Consider the following 17,424-nt stretch of genomic DNA (forward strand, 5'->3'; position numbering starts at 1 on the left):
ATCCATGAAACACAATGAGGAGCACCCGAAAAACTAGTAAATTTTCACACATAGGTTTAAGTCTCTGTCACCAGATTTGGTTACGTATAGGGAAATTTAAAAAGTTTATTACACTTAAAAGTAAAAAGTAAAAATTTTTGTTGATAATTATTTATATAAATTACTGTTATACTTTTATTTTGAATGCAAAACAAAATTAATAACACAGCACTCAACTTAATTTCGAATTAAATATTTAAATAGATAAAATGTATCATGTTAAATTAAAATTCTTTTTCAAACACGTATTAAAAATTCTCGCCTGAAGTAAAATGTTTATATTTATTTATTATGCATTGAAAATTAGAAAAAGTTATTTATATAATTAATTAACCTAATTAAATTATTATTTTACATTTAAAACACTGAATTAATATATTAAAATACTTTTCAACATATTTTCAAAATGTCAAAATAAATTAATTTATCTTAACATTCTTTCCAATGGTTTCTATTTTAAGTCCCATTTTTGGCTGTAGTACCTATAGAAGTGCAGTTTGTGAATAGCAATGGCCTCACTCTTTTTGAGGTGGGTGTTAGTCCAACACAAAACCCCTCTCATCTCTCCCTTAGCCCCCTTACCCATCCCCATACCCCTCCCGCTTAGCAGTTAGCATTCCCCATTATCCTGTCATTCCCCCATCCCTCCCACATACATTTACTACTAAACGTGTAAGAATACATGTGCATGTTTTTATCGCAGATCTTTGCTCTGAAAAGATAGTAGAGGTAGAGGTGTAGACCTCCACACCCATGTTTTGTGAATAGCGTTTTGTAATATGTGAGTAGTACTATTATAGTATACTACTAAATGTACTACAACATGCAGTTTATGAATAGGCCCCTGTGTATTTGGTTACATGTCACACATACTACACTCATATAGCTCAACATCAGCTCTTTCACACATATTTTTACATTGATTTTTGTACTACCGTAAGAAAAATATATGCCACTATACCAAGAGTTTACTATTGCTTATAACATAAAATGCAAACCATATATGCCTATGCATGAGTGAGAACGTGAAATTAATTTTACTCACGAATGCGCCAGGGGGTCCAGGTAATCCCTAAAAAAATATAAAAGAGAAACTCAGTGTCAACTAAACTTTGACTTACCAGCAGCACCATTGCAGGACTTCTCTTTACTCCAAAAGTAATAGGCTATGTGAAGCCTCTGTGCATGGGTGCTTAAGGTTTTTTCATTGGCAAATGCATAGATATGACCAGTGGCAAAAGAATCTGTTCAGCTCATTTAGTTCCAAATTTCGCTTTCTATGACGTTCTCTTGTCCATCACTAATTGCCCTAGAATTTGTCCCCCAAGATTTCCTCTGTTCTCTTGGTTGGCGTATCCAGTCATCATGCCCCCAATCTCTCCACTTTACCTTGAGGTGCCTGATGAAAAAGAGTTCAGTTTTGACAAGAAATGTGTGAAAGAACATTATCAGGCTCACCTGACTTAAATCGTGAGATGTTTCTGTTCCCCAGGTTAGGAGAGGCATCATTTGTGTTCAAATTGAAATCTTTACTTTCCCCTGATTTCAGTAACATGCTGAACTTTCACTTGTAAGATCACTAGATTGGCAAAGCAGTATGTATGTGAAACCAGAAGGAGTAAAACTGGTAAGGAGCTATGAATGTGCTGTGTTTGAGGAAGTTAGATATCAATTTAAATCCTTGGTGAAATCTTAAAAAAATCGAAAAATGGGATCCTACTCCTCGTCAATATATTACACTATCCAAACATGCAGATCAAATTAGTATGGAGCATCAACGATTTGGTGAATGCTTTTGGACAATCAAACAAAAAAGAAAAACAAAACAATGCATGTAACTTGTCAAAAATGTGGAGGCCAAGAATAGAAGAAATATGAGTATAGCAACTATGCTCAGGATGGAACGGCCCAAGGAAGAAACGCAAGAAGATTCCCCATATTATTTGGCACCATATATTTGTCATAAAACGCTATCAGAGTTTGTTGATATTAAAATGAGTACATTCCCTGTTCCACAACTTACAATATTGCCTTTGTCGCCCTTCTCGCCAGTGGTACCCTGTAGAAGAAAAAGAACAGAGCATCAGCCTGGAGCCTCCATCAACAAGGCAAAGGGAAGGTTTTGTGTCGCCCAAGAGAGCAACACATTTGCACTTTCACAGCTGTACAGTTTCTACATGCAAAAGAATAAAAAAAAGTCACTATCAAAAGCAGATTATTTGTGCTCTCAATTCTACTCAGTGAGGTGCGCTTCCTGTTACAGCTCCTTCAGAGGGCATAAACATCTGATCTCAGTCCACTATCAGAAACTGGGAGGAGTGTCTAATCTCCATTAGAACATTGGAATGTTGGGAGCTCCATTGAAAACAATGGGGTGCTCCGGGTTTATAATGGCTGGTATAAGTCTGGAGCTCCAACTTTCCAATGTTTCTTTGTTCACAGCTCTGGCTGTGAACAAAGGCTTCAGGGAGCCTGAGGGGATTCCAATCCCCTCACGCTCCCAAAAGGCTTTGTTCTCTTTTGTTAGAACATTCTGCCCTCTAGTAGCAGAATGTTCTAATAGTCTTATAGCCCTTTGTAGCTGGGCTATACCGGCTATTAAAGTCCCTCTCCCTTGTTAAAGGCCCGAGCCGAACGCTGGAGAGGGCCTTTAATAGCCGGTATAGCCCTCTACGGCGGGCTATAAGGCTATAGTAGAATGAGCTTTGCATTGTTTACAAATGAATCTGGATGACACAAACCCCTTTACTTACCTCTCACCGTGTTGGATGTCCAAACGTTAGCTTGATGCATTACCCAGAAACCAATAACTGCAGTCATCTTAAAAATTCCCAATGCACAGTAGGCGCCTGAGTTGTACTATTTCAGGATGGCACTAATCTAAGTGATGCCTTGATCCTCAAGAAACAGGTTCACACTTTTACTGGGCTAACCAAACATTGAATGCTAAGGTCCTATGATGCATACGCCTTGCAGCCATCTTCGTTAGTTTAGGTAAAACACATCCTTCTGATTTTACCTAACTCTTTACATTCTACTTAGAAAAATTCAACAAAATAACAATTTCAAAAACTTTCCAAATTATGTCAGTCATTATTTTAGCTCCATGTTATCAACGTCGATATTCTTGCAAGGACCTTCTGAACAATCTCAATCTCGAAAACTATACCACAGCCAATCTGTTCATTTCTAAAAAATAATGCAAACATTTCACTGCAACAAAACACAGCAGGACCACACTAAATAATGCCAATAATAGTAGGCAATGCAGAAGATAATGAAGTCATTATTTTCCCATACCAACTGTATAACTGCATATATCAATAAAGATGATGTTTTAAATTTTTTAAACATCATAAAGTGGCGGTTGCTATAGTTAGTGGAATTGATTCGTTTGGTGGTGTTTGTGAAAAAAGCTTTGCAACAGAAAAAAACCTTAACAAAAGATGCAAAAATAAACTTCAGTAAGGAGGCGGAATTTTGTAGTAATTGTGAATTTGTAGTACCAATGTCATATATGCTACTGGATTACACACAATCCTGTTTGGCAAGTATTGGTTGATAATCGAATCTGATCAAATCAATGGATATATGGTGGTAAAAAAAAATACGTATTTCATTTTACTTGATGATTTTAGACAGCTCTTAACAAGTTACCTCTCCTACCTACCAGGCAAAATAAAAAATCTTGAGAGTCAATCCATTATCTGGTTTTAGTTCGGCTCTTCGCTACCTATAAAGGCAACGATAATACATGAATAGGTTTGATTTTTGTACATCACATTTTGGGTTCCACCGGTGGTTGGTTACCTGAATGTTAGGGCTCATGAACAATTAGGACAAAAGGGCTCTGTAATGCACTATTTCAATCGCAGACCCATATACATTTAAGAACCCATCCACATTCTTTGCAAATGACTTGCACCCAGGTGTTTTCTATATGTATCACATCTATGTTTATACTGCAGTATATTCATGTCCCACTAAACTTCCCGCAGAAAGTGTCAGACATGATGACTAGATTACACCAGTCTGCTAACCTTCCTGCTTGTCGCACTAGCGCACTGACTCCTTGACATCTGTTGTCAAAATGTATACTGGAATATGACTTTCAAATTCAAATACATTGCATTAATGCATAATTAATTAAAACCATTGCATGTATAAACATACAAATACATTAAAACCCGGATTTTCAAACTATCGAATTATTCATTTGACGGAAGTTGTGCCCTGAGTGATTTAAACCATTGCAAGTTTAATAATACAATATTTAAACCAAGAATTTTAAACTATTAAATGATTCAAACAACTCAAGTGATGTCCTGTCATTGTCAAATGTGGTCACTATCTAAATTTAAGTCAGTGAGGAGTTACTCAATTTTTCTCTTTGAGGGCTAGGAATTTTACATATTGATTGTTCAAGGCAACTCTTTAGGTCGAGCCTAGAGCAGCGCATGTGCTGCTTGCTCGACTTTTAGTGAAGGGCAAAAGAAAGTGCTACCTACCAGAGTTTTTCCGGCCTGAAGCTTGAGTGCACGTGCGTGCACTTGCGCAGCCACCATCTGTCTCCTCCGTCATGGGTCATAAAGTTGCTTTCCCCTCTGCCTCCGTCCGATCACTTTAACTTTCACATCCGTGGCTTGGCTTGTTTAGATAGTTGAAAAGATCCGCTTGGTTTCCAAATGAATGTTTTATTTATATAAATGCTAAAAAACAGTGCAACACTACATATATCGATGCTAAAAAAACTATGCAACACTGCATATAGCCTTCAGCTTTCGCCCTCCTGTACACCAGTAGGAGTGCAAGATACAACATGCTCTACTTTTTGAGTCCGAGAAAGGAAAACAAACACTGTTAAAGGAATTATCAGCAGCGGATGAAAAGAAGCCTCTGACATTTGACACCCTGTCTTTGAAAAACACTATATGTTGCAAGACAAAGTGCAAAGTCCTCTATTGTTCCTTTTCAAAGTGATTTCCTCCGTGGTTATCTTGGGGTGCTGCAGCACCCCCGCATCCCTGGTCCAGCTCCAAGGGTGTTCTTTAAAGAGGGGGCTGTGTTTCAAGCTGTGCCCTCTTGAAGATGGCTGCTTGGGATGCCAGCCCCTGCAGTCACCTACGAAGAAGACTTTCAGGCTGCTGCCTGTGTCTGATGAGGACATCTGTACGCACTGTGGAACAGATGCACGATGTTAAGACAGGAAATATGGAGAACATTTCTCGAGTTTTATGCCTCTAACATGCTGTCAGCTGCTTGATTAACACTGGATGGAAGCCTTGTTCTCACCCGGTCAAGCTGTAATGTGAATTAGGAAGCCCCGAGATCTCATTCTCGCTCCATATATCCATATTCCAGAAGTCTGACACTGATTAAAGTAGTTATTGCTCAGTTACAGCGCCAACTTTTAGCAGGCGCTTTAAATCCATATGTGGGAGAGCCACTAATGTCAGTGAATTCTCTACCAAGCCACCTCCAGGTGAACACTTCCCAGGTTTCTGGAAAGGGGTCATGATAGGATGGAGTGAATACATCTGTGGTGTCCAGCATTGGTCTAAGAGGACTGTATCCATCCCAGTTTTAAAATAAAATGGTAACAGAGTTACCTTTAGATTCATTGCATTTACATTTATTGTATGTGAAAATTCAGAAAATCTGGTGTGGATCTGGCCATCCTGGACTTACGTTTGACCTCCTAGGATAGTGACTATTGCGCTTTGTGTGCCTTTAATTCACAAGCATCGGGGCAAAATTCACAAACAATATCAAATTAGAGAAACTGAAAAATCTCTATTTAGAGAGTAAGCCTTGTTCATTCCTTGACTGCCAAAGGCATCATTTTCAAATGGGAATCGGCACAGCCACCCTGGCCGCATAGCAGAACATGTTCTTGTCCTGGTTTCTGACAAAGGAGGCATGAGCATAATGTTTTCCTCTATACCTACGGACTACCCGTTGAGTATTACTCTGACAACAGATTAAAGTTTTTTTTGTTTTTGTTTACCATTCTGTTTATGTGATTTAGCTGTGCAAAGACTCGAACATTGCTTTTACATCTTTGGTTTCAAGGATCCTGGCTTCCGAAAAAAGCTTGAACTTTATCCTTTCGGGTGCTATCTCAAGACCAACATATGGATAACATTCCTTTTCTTTTACAGCCAGAATATTCTCCCTTAGGGAATCATTGTAAAGGATCATTTTCCCAGGAAGTACCACCTGGAACCGAGGCTCATGCAGGAATGTTCTTCAAATAGTTCATATAAGTGAATTTCTAGGAGTGCTCCACACACAACCACACACACAACCACAACCAGACACACAACTACACACATACACACAACCACACACACATAAACACACACAATCACACACACAACCACACACACACACAACCATACACACACAACCACACACTACCACAACCAAACACACAGCCACACACAACCACACCCAACCACCCACACATAACGACAAGCACACACATAATCACACACACAAGCACACCCACACAACACACACAACCACACACACAACTATACACACACACCCACACTCACAATCACAACCACACACAACCACACAAACAACCACACTCACAACCACACAACCACACACACACAACGACACACAACCACACACACAACCACACACACAACCACACATACAACCACACACAGACAACCACACATACAACCACACAAAACCACACACACAAACACACAACCACACAGGCACACACAACCACACACAAAACCACACACACACCACACACACAACCCCACACACAACCATAAGACACAACCACACACACACACAACCACACACACAACCAGACACACACACACAACCACACACAACCACAAGCACACACACAAGAACACACACAAGCACACACAACCACAAACACATAAACACACACACCCACACCCAACCACACACACAACCACACACACACGCAACCACACACACACAACCACACATACACACAACCACAAACACCACACACACAACCACACACAACCATGCACACAACCATGCACACAAACAACTACACACAACCACACACACAACCACAACCACACACACAACCACACATACAACCACACACACAACCACACACAACCACACACACACAACCACACATACACCCACACACACAACCACACACACAACCACACACACACACACACAACCACACACACACAAAACCACACACAACCACACAAACACCCAACCACACACAACCACACACAATCACACACACATAAACACACACAGCCACACAAGCACATACACCCACACCCACACAACCACACCCACCCACACACACACAACCACACACACACACACACACACACAGCCACACACAACCGCAACACAAACAACCACAACCACACACACAACTACACACAACCACACACACAACCACACACACAACTACACACACAACCACACACACACACAACCACACACACTCAACCACACCCAACCACACACATAACCACACAACCACACACACAACCACCCATTTAACCACACACAACCACACACACAACCACACACACAACCACAAACACAACCACACAACCACAGCCACACACAAAACCACCCACACCCACAATCACACACACAATCACACACACAACCACACACAACAACACACACAACCACACACACAACCACACACACAACCACACATACACAACCACACACACACAACCATGACCACACACACACAACCACACACACACACAACCACACACACAACCACAAGCACACACACAACCATACACAACCACAAACACACACAACCATACACAATCACACAACCACACCCACAAACACAACACACACAACCACACACAACCACACACACAAACCACACACACACACAACCACACACACACACAACCACAAACACAACCACACAACCACACATAACCATAACCACACACAGAACCACACACACAACCACACACATAAACACACACAACCACACATACAACCACACACACAACCACACACACACAACCACACACAACCACAACCACACACAACCACACAAACACAATCACAAGCACACACACACAAGCACACACACAACCACACACAACCACACACAAGTACAAACATAACACACACAACCACAACCACACACACAATCACAACCACACACACAATCACAACCACACAGACACACAAACACACACAACCACACACACACACAACCACACATACAACCACACACACAACCACACACACACACAACCACACACACACAACCACAACCACACATACAACCACACATACAACCACACACACATCCACACACACACAATGACACACACAACCACACACACAACCACACAGTCAGTGCACACTTTCACCAGGCACAGACACCACCAGTCATCAGTGCACACTTTCACCAGGCACAATCACCACCAGCCGTCAGTGCACACTTTCACTGGGCAAAAAAAAAACCAGCTGTCAGTGCCCGCTTCCAATAGGCACACACCACCAGATGTCCGTGCAAGCTTCACCAGGCACACACACACCACCAGTCATCAGTGCACACTTTCACCAGGCACAATCACCACCAGCCGTCAGTGCACACTTTCACTGGGCAAAAAAAACACCAGCTGTCAGTGCCCACTTCCACCAGGCACACACCACCAGATGTCCGTGCAAGCTTCACCAGGCACACACACACCACCAGCCATCAGTGCACGCTTTCACCAGGCACACACAAACCACCAGCCGTCAGTGTACTCTTTCAAGAGGCGCAAACACACACCACCAGCCGTCAGTGCATGCTTTCACCAGGCACACACCACCATCCGTCAGTGCACGCTTTCACCACACACACCACAACCACACATACAACAACACATACAACCGCACACACAACCACACACACACGATCACAGACACAACCACAGACACAACCACACACACAACCACACAGTCAGTGCACGCTTTCACCAGGCACACACACACACCATCAGCCGTCAGTGCACGCTTTCACCAGGCACACACAAACCACCAGCTGTAAGTGCACGCTTTCACCAGGCACACACACCTACACCACCAGCCGTCAGTGCACGCTTTCACCAGGCACACACCACCAGCCGTCAGTGCATGCTTTCACCAGGCACACACACCACCCGCCGTCAGTGCACGCTTCCACCAGGCACACACACCACCAGCCATCAGTGCAGACATCAATTGTTAACGCATCCACAATTAACTATTGTAGCAATCGCAGTATGGCGCACTATACTTTTAAACATATTCATCTAAAGCGCAGCATGCCACCATTGCTACAAAAATAAATGTACATTTTTTTGGCCTACAATTTATAGACTTTTGTTGCAATTGGTGTTGCAATATTTAGCAATGCCAATAGCTCAAACTTAATTAATGCAAGACCTATTGCATTGCAAATGCTTGTTTGGGTAAAGGGCTTATCTTCGTGTTCGAATAGCCAGATGGATAAAAGCCTTTTGCAGTAATATCTTCCTCCTTTTTAGGAGCTCCTGGCAAATGCAGATGCTCTACATGGATCATTAGCAGTACTTCTAGAATGTAGATAGACCTCCAAACCGATATGCCATTAACTTGCTTTTTACAGATCTGGAATAGCAGATTGCTAGATAGGGCTGTTTTATTTGTTTGGGTTCAATAAAAGCTTTTATTATCAGCCAGGTATGGGATCGCCATGCTAATAGGAATAACATTGGCATGGCTTCCTCTGGCCTTAATAACTTTTGAATGTTCTTGTTCAGGACACATTTGTATACCTATTGGGTGGCGAGCAGGTTCCAGAGTTCTCTTGCTTGCTGAGTGCTCAGAGATTCTTCTATAAATGATCAAAAAGGAGCTTTTTAGTTCAAGTTAGCAATGTCTAACCATAGCAGATGATCAAGCATGTCTTCTTCTGTTGTCCTCAATTTGTGGCCGTTCTTCAGGAGCCAAACTTGTGCCTCAGATGACTGTTTATGGAAATAAAAGATGAATCTGTATGTTCTACAATGAGAACCTTCAGGGATTTGAAAGGCTGTGTTATCCCTGTTCACTCGAGGTTCTACGGTGAAGTACTCTTAAATAGTTAAACGCAATCCAGTTGGCGCCACATCTGACGCACGTAGTCTAGCCGTGCCTTATGAACAGTCAACCTGGAGTGAGGAGGGTCACCTTCTCACAGAGATGTGTGCACACATAGAAATGGTTTCTTAGCAGTTCAAACTCATTTGTTCACAAATTCTGATCAATTCAATTCCAGTTATTACATCCAGGTTTTATTCAAACGATGGTAGCTTTCATAATGACAATCTTATGATGCTTTCATCCTTAATTCCAGTCCTTCAGAATACCCAATGCATTTTGGGTCTATGACAAAGACCCTTCGTCAGGGGTCTGTAAAAAAGTCATACAGGACCAGTTTAGATACTCCCTCAAGCTAAACAATAGTATACATGATTACATGTGACGCAAAGGTGTACATGCTCAAGTGGTGATGCAAAGCAAACGAAACGAACTGTAAACTTCTGTGCATAAGTGCGGTATCAACTTGATGAAACAAAAATACAGATACAAGGAAACGTGTGCAGCAGTGAACTGAAATGTCGGGACCGCCAAAGGCTGGAGGTGCCGAGTACCAGTATACCGAAAATAAAATAGCGATTTCTCCCAAAAGTGAAAGCGATAGATACGAACCATAGTTACGTGCCTATAGAACAAACATGGAACTCAGGGTGAAATGATAGAAAGAAAAGCAGAACGACTTACAATGGGACAGAACGAGCCGCGTCTCGATTCAAACATTCAGAGTACAAGCGTTCGGAAGTGAACGTGATTTAACCAATCGGCAGAACTGCAATCGCGTCAGACGCGCATCACGTGATATGAGGAGCGGGGCTTCAAGGAAGTGTGGGAAATGTAACGAACAGAAAAATAAATAAAGTTACAGCGTGAATCATGCTATAAAGAAACAATATACCCACACAGTGTAAAATATTGAACCCGCGGGTGCAGCATGTACAAATACAAAGAAAAGACCTAAATAAGATAACTTAATGCATTAATCAGCATGGGAATACATTTGAGAGAGCGCAAATTTGAATGAAAAGTATGTATAGGGCATATTTACAAGCACATTGAATAACGTAGGAATGAAACGTATATCGTAATGTGAAGTGACACTTATAGCATATAGATAACCGATATAATCCAAAGTAATATAGGAAATGTAACTGTATTCACTTTAGAATATGTGTTAGATTTAGAAGGCCCGTATACGTAGTGGGCTGATGTAGAAAGGTGTAGAAATGTTTACGAAATGTAGAACGTGCAAAGTAGAATTCATGTACGTGTGAATCTTTAAATGGAGAAGCAGCGATAAATGAAACGTAAGGAAATGTGTAGAACATATATAAAACGAGATAGCGAATGAGAATATAAAGTTATACTCTACGTAGTTATATTCTATGTAAATTGTATTCGAGTATAATCAAGACTTTTGCTAAATACGAACATATATATAAATATGTGTTAAAGGTTGTACTGTGTAGAAGACTTTTTGTAGGAATGTTAGAAAGGTTTAGGTCATTTGTGATTCTAACCGGACTGACCAAGGGTTAGCAGGAGCACAGTCCAATGTATATAATTTAGCGGACTTACAGGAGTCGTAAATAGCTTGATGTGGACGTGAGAGCCAAGAAGTCTAGCACTTGTTAGATTTAAGGTGACAACGCTGGACAAGGTTTATGGCCTGAACGTGATGAGAAGCGCTAAGAATTTGAAACTTGTTTTGAGAAGTCCATTCACAGGACCTAGAAGGGTCAACATCACAGTCGTAGTTTAAAGTTCTGTTGACGATGTTGACTTGTGCTCTGAAATGTCAATTATAAATTTGAATGAAGTCACCAATAAGAAGATGAAGATGACATCTAAAGAAGAAAGGTCAACTTAATGGACGGCGAAAGAGATGAAGTAATGGAAGAAGCTAGAAGCTGACATCATCGGGGCAAGTCCGTGGTGGGCGTCAAGGGGCGTTCCACCCACACTGTGATTGTGTATTTTAGGGACAGCACCCCGGGGAGAAGATAGCGATTAGCCAAGGCGATTGGCTCAGAACAGCTCAGAGAGAGAAGGGCGAAGGGTAGATGACTTGAGCAGATGCGCTGAGAGAGATCAGAGCGCAAGAGAGCAGTAGGCCGAGGACCCTTAAGAAGAGCGGATGGGTAGGCAGAGAGGGTACTGCTTCTTAAACTTGAGTTACCTTTAGAGGCTAAGAGAGTTTGAACTTCTTTGGGAGTCAAACTGCTGACACCTTTTTAGGTTAGGAACTTGCGAAGTAGGGATGTCACATAGCATAGAGTAGGGACAGAGATAACGTGATACTTTTCTCTTTCTGTAGATGACGCCAAGGAACCACTTCACATCGAAGCTTTAAATTGCTGATATCGGAATTGATTTTGTATTCTTTTGTACACTTTGATCCCGAGAGGATTGTATTTGCATTTAACTTTGACTTTTATATAAAACTTTCAAACTTTATCAGTTGTAAGTGGTTCTTCAGAGTGGCGTCAGTTAATGGGGTTTGTCTAACCTATGCGGGGGTTGCCTTTTACTCAATGACAGATACTAGCGGTCCAAAATAGATGAATGAGATAAGTTATTAAATTGATCATAAATTGATATCAAAATCTCATTCCCCGCAGTTGGTAGCAGAGGATGGTTATCTTCTTGAGGAAGACGACCTAGGCCAGGTTTAGTTTACCCCAAGGTCCCTAGTCATCGACGACCAGAAGAAGAATTGCAGCCGAAGACGGTGCTGACGGTGCGACGAGAGAAAAGCAGCAGAGTCGGTCGAGAGTGAGTATAAGGGTCATGCGTTGTAAGATTGCGGTGTTTTATGTTGTTCCTGTGTTGTAATGTCAAGCGGAGTTGAATGCCTGTAGTGTGATTGAGGGAAGGTTGTGAGCGCGCGCAACCGGATGAAATCTTAAGCTCCAGGAAAGGACTTAAGTGGTTCGGGTGTATCGAACACCCAGAGTAATTTGTCTACCATTGAAAGGGGGTCATGAGGTACCATTGATTTCCCGACAGACCGATGATAGGGGGAGCGTATGAGTGAGTGAATGAGTAACGGACGCTGGTCGTACGTTTACTGCGTGTAAGTAACCTATCAGTTGAGGCGATCGTCTGACCGTAAGAGGGAAGACGTTTCGTCAGTTGAGGTGACAATTACAGTTAGACTGTGGCCGTACAGTCAGAGAAAAGTGATCGCTTGGACGGAAGTAGTCATTTTTCAGTGTATGAATGAAAACGCATGGGAAATCGTGAGACGGGTTGAGAATGGAGGAGAACTGCTGCATAGAGGGAACGAGTGACGTCAGCATAGAACCGCGTTGAGATTGGTTAGGTTGTCAGACGTCAGCGAAGAGTCGCACTGAGATAGGCCGATTTAGCAAGAGCCGCGTAGGGATTGGTTGGTTGTCATCAGGACGTAAACAAGGAAGAGTACGAGGAAAATTGTAAAATTATCGAAAATGAAGTGTTTTAAGAGTTTAAGAGCACTCTTTAGGAGGAATAGAAGAAATTTATATGCCGGAGAAGAAGCTCCACCAGAAGGAACACCAGCTTATTATATGGCAGTGAATGTAGGCTTGCACTCGATATTATGGATTTCCGAGTGGAATAAGCTAACTGAAGGGAATAAGGAACTGGCGTTTCCGAGATTCGGAACGTTTAAGCTAGATGTGTTGAACGAACTAAAAGCGGGAATGCTTGCAACAAGACCTCTACCGAGGCCAACACAGTTCGAAGCACTTAGTGTATGGTTTAGAACAGCACACGAAAAGAGCGTAAAGAGGCGCCAAGAAAGAGTGAGACGATCAGTAAAGGCAGTACAGGATGCCAAATGGGATGAGGAAGCTAAGAAGTGGAGAGTGCAAAAGATAGAAGCGAATAAACTGTACCCGATGCTAGAAGTTACGGGAGAAAGGAAACCTCTAGAGGAAGAAGAGGAAAGCGAGACAGAAGAGGATTTGATAGAGAGGCTATTGACAGATAGACCACCTCCGTACAGCGGAGGGGCCGCAAGTCCTATATTACCACAAGAGGACGGAGCTAGATGGGGGGAATATAAATCGATCCCAGTATCAGAGTGGGATGCCAAGAAAGAGGAGGAGGTACCTCAATCTAGTTCCGAACAAAGAGTAGTGGGAAGATTCGTGGTCCAGAAAATGCCAGAAACGCAACATGCAAGGTCTTACCAAATGCCAGATGCTCTACAAGTACCGGTTACCATAGGCCCTATTGTGTCAATCTACAACCCAGAAGGGGTCCAGCAGGAGGAACAGGCACGATGGGACAGGGAAAGGCCAGAGATGGAGAATAGAGATACCATGATGAATCCTCAGAGACAGATATTAGCACCGATGAGTCGGAGTACTCCATTAGATGCCGCAACAGGTCCCTGGGTAGAACAAGGGCGTCAAAGAGGGCCAATGGACTTAAGGGGACCAAAACCGAAGTCCTTTAAGGAATTAAGGGAATACCTGAAGGATTGGGATACTGCCGAGGAGATTAGGAATAAAAGTGTAGAAACAGGAGCTGAGTGGAGAGACCAAGATAACCGGATTCTCTCTCATTGTGGAGCTGGCGAAAGCAGCCCGGAGTGGGAGAGAGGGAGTCAAGAAAGCAGAGGAAATAATTGTCCTACTATCAGCGGCAAAAGGCAAATGTGCGACGACAGGAGTACAGGGTGTGGCGAAGTGCCTCGCGTCACCTTTAGTGAAGGAGAACAAAGGACGCAGGAGTACCGTAATACTTTCAGATGCACTCACCATACCCCGGGTGAAACAGTGCAACATTGGAATCACGGAAACATGGAGAGTCGTGAAGCGTCTCGACATGCATCCGGCGATAGTAGACAAAATCATGACAACGTAGGGAGTCGCGAAACGTCTCGCCATACTTCTGGTGATCAGGATCGAGATCGTGGGAGCATGGGGAACCATGAAGGACCTTATCGTTTATTGAGCGACACCAGACAGCAAGCGAGTTACAGTGATTTTGAACAGAACGGTGGATCCTATCTCGTATCTGGAGAAACCGAGCCAAAAAGACGGAATGTAGGGATGGGGGATGAAGTGATGTTCCACCACACCCCACGGGAAGATGGAAAGGCTTGGGATCTAGAGAGGTGGGAACAAAGGGATGGAAAGAAAACTCCTCATAACTCACCTGTGTTCAGGCGTAGGGCGCATAGTGGAGGTGAGAGGGGTATGAGCGAACCACCTAGGACTGACATACTGAGAGCTGAAATAAAAGCAAAACGGCTCGACGTAATGAGTCTAAAATCAGACTTAGATGAAATAATTGACGGCACAGTGAAAATAGAGAGATTAGAATTGTACGCACCAGATGAAATATTGTTTTTATCCAAGGATGTTACTCGGAGAGCGAGGTCAGCTCATGAAAATTTATCGAATTTGGCAAATAGATATATGATAGACCTATCACGAACTAAAGCTTTACAGGGTAACCATAGGCTAACTTGCTCGGATCAGGATCTGGATGAGCGTAGAACGATCGCGCTGAAGGTACACATAAGGGAATTGATTCAGAGTATTAGAATATGGAGAGATCTGGATAGATGGGAGGAAAGATGGTCTAAGAAGGGATCCGTAAGAAGGAGTTCACTTACAAGGTCCCCGGATACAGACCTAATGCGAATGGAAGCTTTCCCTTTGCGAGAAATCGCGAACGGAAATTACGTTCACGTACCATGGAGTCGGGGGGATTTGGCGGCATTTACCAATTCCTTCCCAAAGCTTAGGGAAAATCCCGTCGAGTGGTACAAGCAGGTAGAAAGATTCGTGAAGATCTCGAAGGTACTGTGGATCGATTTGAACACATTGTTCGATATCGTAGTACCCGGAGATTTGTGGACGGCATGCAAGCTTAGTGTTGAATGGCCTACTTGTGAGCCTCCGAGAGACACCCGGACGAATGGTCCATCAGTCAGAGTCATGGAGAAATACGAAAGAGTAATAACATGGCTAAAAGAGAAAGTGCCAGTGCACGATATAGACTGGGTTAAGATAGATCGAACAACTCAAGAGCCTAAAGAGACGGTTCATGAGTTTTATGAGCGATTGCTGAAAGCATTTAAGCAGTACAGTGGGTTAGACGTAATGGATCCTAAGGACATAGGACAGTTTGTGTCGAAGTTTGTTTTAGGATTAAGACCAGACATAAGCCTGATGATTCAACAGCATTTGATCTGTTGGCAGAACAAGCCTTTAGATGAAATTCTGAGGTATGCAAGGTACTGTAGTGACGAGATAGATTCTAAGGCTAAGAAACTCAAGGAGAAGTTAATGCTGGTACAAATGCAAGCAGCTGGAAAAGGCGGACAACGGCAACAGGGAACAGGAGCGCAAGCAAAGAAACAGAATAATCAGAGCAGAGATGAGGAAGAAAGACCGAGACCGAGAATGGATATCGCGACACTGAAAAAGACAACGAGGTGTCATCAGTGTAACGAGGTGGGACATTGGAGACGCGAGTGTCCTTACAATGTTGAGACAGGAGAATTAGAACAAGAGGAGGAAGAGGTACAGAATAACGTGGTTAAGGGAGCCGCAGCCCCGAAGGGAAAATTTATCAAAGGGGGGACTCAGACTCCTCGAGCCCCGTTTCCTCAACCGCCTCGCATCACAAACGGAGGGAAAACCTATAGACAAATGCCATTGTTTGTAGGAGGAGAGGAATGCTATTACGTTGATCCTCTTACAGGGCAACGAGTGAATAGGGAGGAAGACTGTACTCTAAGAGCAGCCCTGGAAGTAGATCAGAGAGGACCATACGTAGAGGCTGAAGTGGCTGGATGTCCTACAACCTTTTTGGTAGATACGGGTGCTACTCGATCCACGTTGAGATCAGCGGTAGTCCCAGGTTTGCCAATATCGGGAGAAACGATTCAGGTGGTAGGAGTCGCAAACAAGAGGATGACGAATCCTCTGACAGAACCAGTGTCAGTAAAGATAGGGAATTACAGTGACGAACATCAGTTTGTGATCTGTGATTCTAGCCCTGTGTGTTTGCTAGGAAGAGATCTATTGTGCAAACTGAATTGCACAATACATTGTACACCTGAAGGAGTAGAAGTGCAGACGAATGATGAGGATGCCGATTTTAAAATTGTAAACTCGCAAGAGTGCGTGGAATTATATCCTACCTTAACAGTGGAGGAACTTCCACAGGATTTGAGAGAGAAGGTGTCAGCTGAGGTGTGGGATTTTACTGGGGAAGAAATAGGACTGATAAAAGGAGTAGAACCAGTAAAAATCTTGGTAAGACCCAATGCTG

At 42.8% G+C, this 17,424-nt stretch overlaps 1 protein-coding gene across 1 annotated transcript in view; it reads right to left on the reverse strand.

The window, feature by feature from the left end:
* Nucleotides 1-17,424, reverse strand: part of LOC147751043 (uncharacterized) — a 157,098-nt gene that overhangs the window by 64,573 nt on the left and 75,101 nt on the right. The window contains exons 13-14 of the mRNA XM_086932165.1: nt 2,063-2,098; nt 1,085-1,111 (exon numbers count right to left, since the gene is read on the reverse strand). Coding sequence (XP_086788291.1) covers nt 1,085-1,111; nt 2,063-2,098 — 63 coding nt within the window. The remainder of the gene's footprint in view (nt 1-1,084; nt 1,112-2,062; nt 2,099-17,424) is intronic.

Source organism: Lissotriton vulgaris, chromosome 1_1 (assembly GCF_964263255.1).
Source record: "Lissotriton vulgaris chromosome 1_1, aLisVul1.2, whole genome shotgun sequence".
In the NCBI taxonomy this organism is placed as follows: Eukaryota; Metazoa; Chordata; class Amphibia; order Caudata; family Salamandridae; genus Lissotriton; species Lissotriton vulgaris.